Source organism: Chrysochloris asiatica, unplaced genomic scaffold (genome assembly GCF_000296735.1).
Source record: "Chrysochloris asiatica unplaced genomic scaffold, ChrAsi1.0 scaffold00033, whole genome shotgun sequence".
NCBI lineage: Eukaryota > Metazoa > Chordata > Mammalia > Afrosoricida > Chrysochloridae > Chrysochloris > Chrysochloris asiatica.
The window spans coordinates 24,946,452-24,956,047 of NW_006408551.1; the positions used below are offsets into that span (position 1 = coordinate 24,946,452).

The 9,596-nt window shown below is 36.2% G+C and overlaps 1 protein-coding gene across 1 annotated transcript in view; it reads right to left on the reverse strand.

Annotated features, from left to right (window-relative positions):
* The window catches only part of ZFC3H1 (zinc finger, C3H1-type containing), a 61,249-nt gene that overhangs the window by 7,572 nt on the left and 44,081 nt on the right, over positions 1–9,596 (reverse strand). Inside the window, exons 22-27 of the mRNA XM_006859562.1 lie at positions 8,509–8,695; positions 5,946–6,134; positions 5,092–5,329; positions 1,939–2,044; positions 1,660–1,858; positions 999–1,093 (exon numbers count right to left, since the gene is read on the reverse strand). Coding sequence (XP_006859624.1) covers positions 999–1,093; positions 1,660–1,858; positions 1,939–2,044; positions 5,092–5,329; positions 5,946–6,134; positions 8,509–8,695 — 1,014 coding nt within the window. The remainder of the gene's footprint in view (positions 1–998; positions 1,094–1,659; positions 1,859–1,938; positions 2,045–5,091; positions 5,330–5,945; positions 6,135–8,508; positions 8,696–9,596) is intronic.

The window sequence follows — 9,596 nt, forward strand, 5'->3', positions numbered from 1 at the left end:
ACAACATAGCTGGGTAGTAGCAACAGGGAGCACATGGCCTGCAATCCTAAAATGTTTATTATTTGTTAAGGAAAAAATGGATGAGAAAAAACTTTATTAGCCCAAACACACTCAGCAAAGCAAAGGGATACAGTAAACACAGAGCTCTATCTAGGCTTTCATCTGTCAGTTTGTCATACTGTGGTGGTTTGTGCGATGCTATGATTCTGGAAGCTCTGTCACCAGTACTTTAAATACCAGCAGGGTCATCCATGATGGACATGTTTCAATGGAACTTCCAGACTAAGGCAGATTAGGAAGAAGGAGAGGTTGGTGGGCCATATCTGAATAGTTAGCCACTGAACACCTTATGAATACCAGCTGAATATTGTCAGATGTAGTGCCAGAAGAGGAGGAGTCCCTTAGATTGAAAGACACTATACAGTGGCAACAACAATGAGCTCAAGCATAACAATTATAAGAATGGTGCAGAACCAGGCAGTGTTTCATTCAGTTGGGCAGAGTGGTCACCACTAAGTCAGAACCAACTTGAAGAACCTAACAACAACAACACATAAGCTATTAAGAAAATATGGGTCAGAAAAAAATTCCCCAAACTTCTCACTCATCATTTCAGATGTTAGAGCCATTCCCTTGACAATTAAAAAAGGAAAATACATATCATTTACCTTCACTTTAGAACACCAGTGAAATAAATCTATTTTTCAAAAATTATTGAGATCATTTCATGGTAATATAATTCTAAGTGCTAAAATTAACAATAAGGTAAAAGGATACTGAGTCACTACAATGTTAACCTTTACTCTAATCCAAAGAATGAAAAGCATTTTACATCTTGCCTCCATTTCTTTAAATGCTATTGCACCCACAACAGTTCTGGAAAGGCGTGCTTCAAGTACAAAAATCAGTTTAAAATGAATCCCCACAAAATAACTGATCTTTTACAATGAGCTGAACTGCTGTTCTCCACCCTCTACAAATGTGTTCTACAAACTTACCGAAACAGATCCATGTTACTGTATTTCTCAAACCCCGGCTTAAAGAAGGACGCAATAAATTTCCGCAAAAGTGGAAGAAGATTATCGCCGCGATTCTATTTTTAAAAAGGAAAGGGGATATACATCAGGTTTACAGTATTTAATTAAAATACTTCAAGGAAGTAAACCCCCTCAAAATTACTGATTATATTAGGCTAAATAGTCTTGGGGAAAAAGTGGAAGAGGGTAAGTCTGAGATACATTCAGTTAATTTTTATATCCTGATCACTGAAGTTCAATGAACCATTAAACAGTTTAACACTTAATATCACCCCAGGCTCAATTCCACGCACAAATTATTGATTACGCTTCTATTACACATTCTGCACAGTGTTGGATGTTGGGGCTTGAAATACAATTAAGTCCTGGTCCTTGCCCTCAAGAAGCAATCCAGTATAGAAAATAGTTACAGACAACAATTACAAAGTAATACAATAAAGGCAGTGGTAGAACTAAATACAGTTATTACTGCAGAGATAGAAGGAATATTATAGTTTACACAAAGAGTAAAAGGATAAGAAAGAGCTTCTAGGAGAGGCTGATGTCTGAATTGTCTTAAAGGATGAATAAGAAAACATGAAACATAAAAACATATTATAAAGGAATTGTGAATCATTTTTACCTGCAAGATGAACAATTTGCAGGTATGATAAAATACTTCTGCATTCTGAGGATTTTTTTCAAATGCAGTAAGCCAGACTGCCCTGGCTTTGTCCTGCTGATTTGTTCTCAAGTATAAAGCAACAAGAGCTTCCAACAACTGGCAGTTCATAGGACATGATTCCAATAAACATTTACAAAGCTTTACCGCAGCATCAAACCTTAACAAACAAACAAGTCTTTATCACATAAAACAATCAGTTTTAAATATCTGGTTAACTGCTGATCAATTAAGTTTTACCTCTCTAGAAGCTGGTGCAAAGTAATCATATTTGTGTACAGTGGGAGGCAGACCTCTATTCTTTCCTCAGCAGTAAGGCTCTCATCTGTACAAGCTTTCACTGCATCTATCCAAAAGCATCACAATGACATGAATCAAACATAATGTGAATTATTTTACTGTGTTATATAAATTCTAAGAGACCAATGGGAAAAGATCATCTTACTCATCTTTACTGAACTCTCAAAACTCCTTCCTTTAGGTAAAAGTCCCTGGATAGCACATATGATTAAGCTCTTGATTACTAGCTGAAAGGTTGTTGGTTTGAACCCACCTACCCAAAGGCACCTTGGAAGAAAGGCCTGGTGATCTGCTTCTGAAAGGTCATGCCCTTTAAAGCCCTTTGGAGCAGTTCTACTGTGCAACACACGGGGTCACCATGAGTCAGAATTGACAGATGGCAGTTGTTTTTTTTCTTTTGTTTCGTTTTAACCCAAAGAAGGTATTTTTTCAGGTATCTGCAAAATTTAATTAAGCCCTTACCTTCACTTTCCGGGTAAGAATACAACCATCTAATATAAGCTCTTGCATCTAATAATGTTTTTACTTAAATAGCTCTGCATTTATCTTAAGTTCCTTACAACGAATCTCAAACAATTTAAGAATACATTGAATCCTTATTGTCAGATTCTGTATTTGCAAAATTAAACCACCCACTAAAATTTACTTGTAACCCCAAAATCAATACTTGTTGCACTCTCCCAATTTTTCACAGATATAAGCAAAATTGAGTCCACCAGACACTCCCAGATGAGATTAATGAAGGCAGTCTCTGCCTTCTTATTTCAGCTGTTTTTTTTTATATTGATAATTCAAATCCAGTGCTATTTAAAATGGCCTCCAAGTGTAGTGGTGTAAGAGATGTTTATATTTCCTCTTAGTCTCAGTTATTGAATTGCTTCTCTTTTACCCCTTATTGCTACTATCTTAAAACTACATTTTCTCAGGGAAAATATTATCTCATAGTTTCAACTATGTAATACTCTAAGAGCACGTTAAAACTTGTTACACAATGTGTATGTAACACAGTACTTTCTTTGTAACTAAATCTCAAATTCATTTCTCTACCAATAATCTTCCAATTCTTTGCTTACTTCCACCATTCACTTAGATGCAATTACCAAATAAATATCCGTCCTACTAGGAAAACCAAAAGGAGTCCTGGTGACAAAATGTGTAAGAACTAGGTTGCTAATTATAAGGTCAGTGGTTTGAACCTATCAGCCGCTCCTCAGCATTCCTCAGGAGAAAAGATCTGGTGACTAAAGTTAACAGCCAAATAAACCCCATAGGGCATTCCACTGTCCTATAGGGTAGCTATGAGTTGAAACAGGCTCAATGGTACACAACTATGAAAATCAGTTTCCCAATTTGCCAGTTTTCTATTAATGACACGTTCCTTTACCCAGACTCAAAACTCTGAAATTATTTTGGACTAGTCCTTCTTCTCTCCCTAACATTCATTCTATCGCTATGCCTCTATGGGCAAGTGTCATATGTCTCTAACAAATACTATTCTTCCTCAAGTTAATTTTCTTGAGCTTCAGTTATGGCTATTAGCTCCTGGTTGGATTGGCATACTTACCTCTAGTATCATTTGTCTTAAGCACATTCTTTTATTTCTGAAAAACCACTATTGTCATCAAGTCTACCACACTTTCAGAGTTATTGAAAATCTAGTATCATTCCACTTACCAAGCTTAATTCCTACATTCTCCAGCATAGAATTTTCACGTTGATAAGGAGGTCCCCCTTTTCCTAATTCCTTTTCAAAATAACACAAATTCCTATCTACTTGTTGCTTTTGTTTACTTAGCTTCCCTAATGGGGCTACTCTTGTTTTCCTTCCTTTATTCAGTAATTTATTCAATAAGCATTTGCTGCTGTGTGCTGTCAAGTTGGTTCCAACTCATAGAGACCCTGCATAGGGTTTCCAAGGCTGTAAGTCTTTATGGGAGCAGAAAGCCTCATCTTTCTCCCATGCAGTAACTGGTGGATTCACACTGCTGACAGCCCAATGCATAACCCACTATGCAACCAGAGCTCCTTCAATAAGTATTTATTGTTTTTAGTGCTGTACAGTTGGTTCAAACTTATAGTGAATTCGCACTCCAATAGTTATTATCGTAAAGTCACCACATGCCCCTCACTAAGCATCTGTTGTTATTGAGTGCTGTCGAGTCTGTTCTGACTCAGTGACCCCTGTATAGGGTTTCCGAGAAGCAGCTGCTGAGCTTGAACCGCCAACCTTACATTAAAACTGACCTTGCAGTCCACTGCACTAACCCACAGTGCCACATTTACTAAGTACTTAATACACTGTCAGACCTAACAGATCCTTGAAAACTACAGAGATAAAGAAGACAAGGGTTCCCATCTTTGAAGAGGATCACCATATTATACAAGAGCCCTGATTGAGTACATGACTGCTAATTGAAAGATAGGCAGTTTGAAGCCACCTCAGGAGAAAAGATCTGACAATCTTCTCTGACGAAGATTTTAGCTTAGGGAAGTTCTACTGTACTGTAGGGTCATTATGAGTCAGAAAGGACTCAATGGCACAAAACCGTATTATATCACATCCATGCTTCAAAGTTCCAATTCTTCTAGGAAGACTTTCTTGGTAATGCCAATCTACAACAAACATCCCTATGGGTTTATGACTTATACAGTAAAAATCCACTTACCTGCTTTGCATATGCAATAATTATGTCAAATATACAGATTTTATCAAGGAGCCCTTGTAGCGTAGTGTATGTAGTGGTTACGAATCGGGCTGCGAACCATAAGGTCAGCAGTTCGAAACTACCAGCTACTCCATGGGAGAAAGATGAGATATTCTGCTCTCGTAAAAATTTACAGCCTCAGAAACCCTGCACAGGGTCGCGATGAGTCGGAACCAACTCCACGGCACACAGCCAACCACCACAGATTTTATCTTCTCACTAAACTACAAACCTCAACGCTCAGCTTAGATGATTCAATGCTTAATTTTTTAGTCATTTACATAACAAATTATGAAACTACAAACTACGGATATAAATTAATTCCACTTAATTATGAAAACAAATGGTAAGCTGATCTTCTAAATCATTTACAGTCATTTATACGTACCTTCAAAAACAGCTAACAACATATCAGGATTCGTTTTTACATCTTGAACTGCATGCCACGGCATTACAAATGGTTCTGTGTTAACAATTCTTGAAGGATTGGCATTAGATGGATCATACAATTTTGGAGGAAGAATGTTGAATTCAATAAGATGTATGTAGGCTAGCCATGCCAAACATCGATCACTTGCTTTAAGGTATTCAGCTACTATTCTATCATTAGCAGATTTCAAAGCATTCTAGGTATATTGAAGACAAAAAAACACATATTTTAAAATAATGATACCTGATAATCAAAATATGATTCAACTATAAAGGCAAGGATGAAAAAATGTGTTTTATTTCTTTGGAGTGGCTCTTAAGTAAAATTTTGATAATTGCCTTTTTTTTTCCTAAATGAAAAGTCATAGTTTTCACTATGTTCAAGTTCCATAATAGAAGTAATAGAAAATTAATTTACACATTTTAAGTACCCTGATACTCAGAATCTACAGATAAGGTAGAACATTAAACAAATTAAGAAAAAAACAGAAGACTTTCATTAAGTTCTGATTTTTTCCTGATGGTTTGCATTTTGAAGTTAATGTGGTGAGTACATGACAAATATCACTTTCATTTAAACCTTATCAAAAATTTAAAAAACATATTTGCTATGAGTCCACACCGACTTAATGGCAATTAACAACATCCTCACAAAGCAAATGAGGAAAGTCATGAACTTGCCCAATGTCACAGTTTACAGTAAGTAAGCTTATTACTTATTACAAATCCAAGTCCTATTCTCTTACCATTGGATAATTCTACCCATAATTCAAAATTCTCCAAAAGATGTATTTAAATGATATGAGTGTTTACCTGTAAAATTGCCAGTGCATTTTGGCATCTTCCAGTAAATATGTTCAGCTGAACTCTAAACAAAAGAGCCTCTAAAAGCTGAAAGGAGAGAACATCTGATGTTTCCTGTTTGGCAGCTCCCATCAGAAACTCCATCATCCGCTCACACACGTAATCCTTTTCTTCAAAGGTGCTTTCTAAATGCAGAAACTATCCAAAGAAGTTTTGTAGAATTAATCCTGCTTTATAAGAATAAATTCTAAAACTATAGATCTTTCCCATTTCATTAAGAAATTGCAAAATGGGCAATTAAAAAAAAAAAGGTATGAGCCAATCTTCTAGTACTACCATCTAGATTTTTCCATTTCACACATGTTGGAGCATACACTCTGATGAAAACTTTAAAAACACAAGTGTACCTCTATCTTGTCTCTCCGCAAGACCAGGATGGATGTCCAAAAGCCCACATTTATGGTTACAAACAATTTGCATTACTTAGGTATGTGACTGCATTACAAGTTTGAGAACACCATCTATATTACAAAGGCTTTAATCCAAAAAAGATTAATCAAGAAAGTTGTGGCTGCTGTTAAGTGCTGTCGAGTGGGGTCCAACTCACAGCAACCTTGTATAAGGTTTCTGAGGACTGGCTGGTGGGTTTGAACCACCGACCGACCTTACACTTCAAATCGATCTTGTAGTTTAGTGCTTATCCTACAGTGCCACATCAGGACTCCAATCAAGAAAGTCAGTCCCTTTAAAGACCTACTAACTTAAGGACTCCTGGTGTGACACTGTAGTATTAGCACTGGACTTTGAACCAGAAGGTCAGCAATTCAACCTCACCAGTTGCTCCTCGGAAACCGTACACAAAATTACTATGGAACCAAGGAACTCTGGTAGTGTAGTGGTTACGAGTCAGTCTGTTAACCTCATGGTAAGCAGTTCAAAACTACTAGCTGTTCTGCGGGAGAAAGATGAGGCTTTCTGCTCCAGTAAAGATTTACAGCCTCGGAAACCCTGTACACGGCACATAACCACCACCACATGAGTTGGCACCAACAGCACTAACCACTGAACAACAAGTACTTAAGCAGAAACAGGTATTTTGAATACCATGCCCCATAAAACTTCTCTGCAAATCAACAGCATTAACCTTAGTAACCAGGCCTTCTGAAAACCAAACATTTGTTTTCACTGTTCATATCTAATCAGTACTGAGTTCAGAGAACAAGAGTAGCATGTTCATTCATTAAGGGATACAATGTTACCCAAAACTACTTGGTTCTGAATTTCAATTAACAAGTAAATTATAAAGTTGGAAAGCAGTAAATTTTTCTAAACATTTATCTGAATAATGACTCTTGTAATTCATGCAGAAAAAATTCAGAAATTAATTAATACAGGCAGACCTAGGTTACTTAGTTACAAATCTTAAAACTTGGAGGTTTATATAATGGTTCAAAATAACAAACAGGTGCTGCCTAGTGATCAGCAACAAAACAGGATTATTACTGTATTATGATGTTAAAGATGTTTTAGTGTATCTGAAAGTGTTTCTTTACTGTTTTTTTAATGCATACAAACATACATTCTATACTAAGACAAACATTTCACTGACTTTAGGATCCTAACCTAACTTTCTGCCTTTAGTACAAATGTGATTTAAAGGCTGACAGGAACAGAACTCCTTTGTAACCCAGGAATGCCATTTTTTTTTTTTTTTTTAAAGGCATCAATTGTAATTTTAAGTCTGGGTAGGATACATCTCATTCTCTTTCAGAAAGGAAAAACCTACCCTTTCACCAAATCTTTGTATCTTAGCAAAGATTAGTACTGTTGTTGCTAAGTGCCCGTTGAGTCAGTTCCCAGTTCCTACTCATAGCAACCTTGCACAGGGTTTCAGAAGAGCAGCTGGTGGATTGGAACTGCCAATCTTGCTGTTCAAACCAACCCTGTGGACTAGTGACTTATCTTGCAGCGCCACACCAGGACTCAAATTAGGTATGAGAATTAAAGATTAGGATTCTTTCTATATGGAATTAAGACAGATAATAAAAAGGCCAGAATATTTTCTCATACTAATGAAATTTTTATACAAGCATTGAGAAATAAAAGAAAAAAAAAAATTTAGGGGCTGTGCTATTAACTGCTTCCGGTAAGTGTCAGATGTTTTTGATTGTTTTGTATTTTTCCTTACCAATAAAGTTAGTAACAACAAACAATACTTCCTTATGAAATAAAGTATATTTTTCCTTGCTTTGTTAAATCTGACCCAGAAGTGGCTTGGAGGGTTGCTAGAAATTGGAAACACAAAATAGGTAGGCAAACAGATAAAATACATGATCTATTAAACTATATTTCTATACATAAGAATGACCCAAAGAATTATGAGGAATCCTGGTACGGCACCACAGGATAAGCACTGGACTGCTAACTGTAAGATTGGCAGTTCAAACACATTAGCTGCTCCTTGGAAACACTATACAGGGTCATTATGAGTCAGAACCAAATCAATGGCATTTAATAAAAACAGCAAGGACTTATGAACAGATATACATCAGATCATATTATCTCTACTCACAGTCCAAAAACTTCGAGAATCTGGAGCATATTCAACAGCTGTTTCACACATTTCCTGGACCTCCTCCTTGGTTCCCCTTTTTGAAAACAATCTTAGGTAATGGCACCAAATTTCTGGATTGTCTTTGTTGTTTTCCAATGCTCGAGCCAGAACATTTAAAGCAGAATCCAAGGATTCTGAACATAGCCTACATGTTTAAAGAAAAGGCACAAACATTTCTAACAAATATTTTATAAAATGGTTACTATACTGAATCAGTTTTATTTCATTTTCTATTAGAACTTCTCAAGAAACAAGAATCTCCTATGACAAAGGGTAACAAACCAGAGTTTTAAATCCTGTCTGTCTAAAACAGGTCCTGATTTCCCACAGACTCAACAATTGTTTTTTTAAGTAAAAGTACAATGAGCATTCACTTTTTTTTTTTAACCTCTGATAAAATTAGTGTTATAAAACACTAGATTGCCAACTTCAAATGTACTTTATGTCTATATTCAGCAATACCTTTTATGATTTACACTCATCCAAGAAAAGTTAAGTAACTTTCTCAAGGTCAGCTATTGCCAGTACAAAATATCAAAGCTTTCAATATAATAGTTCTTTTCAACAGGCAGGGCTTGCTATCTCTTTGAGAAGATAATTCTTTCTCATGATCCTATTCATAAAATAAGCTACAGCTCTTTTGGCCTTCACTCAGTAAATGAGTCAGAAAAGAAAACACTGTAACTAATCCCATTAACATGGAAATGACACGAGGGAAGTTAAATAAGCACTGTACTCATGCATGTGTGATATGCTGTATTGTGCAATGATTTCTTATTTTAAAAATCCTTTATACTAAAGTTTTAGACAATCAGACGTATCACTGTAGCCTGTAGACAAATAAATAAATTATGATGATTCTAAAATTACGATAGTAAAGAAATCATTCTAGGCTTACCCCTACTATCAAAAAGTAGGATCACTAATACGTTGTGTTGTTAGGTGCCATCCAGTCAGTACCGACCCATAGTGACCTTGTGCACAGCAGAACAAAACACTACCCGATCCTGGGCCAACCTCACCACTGTTGCTACATTTGAGTCCAT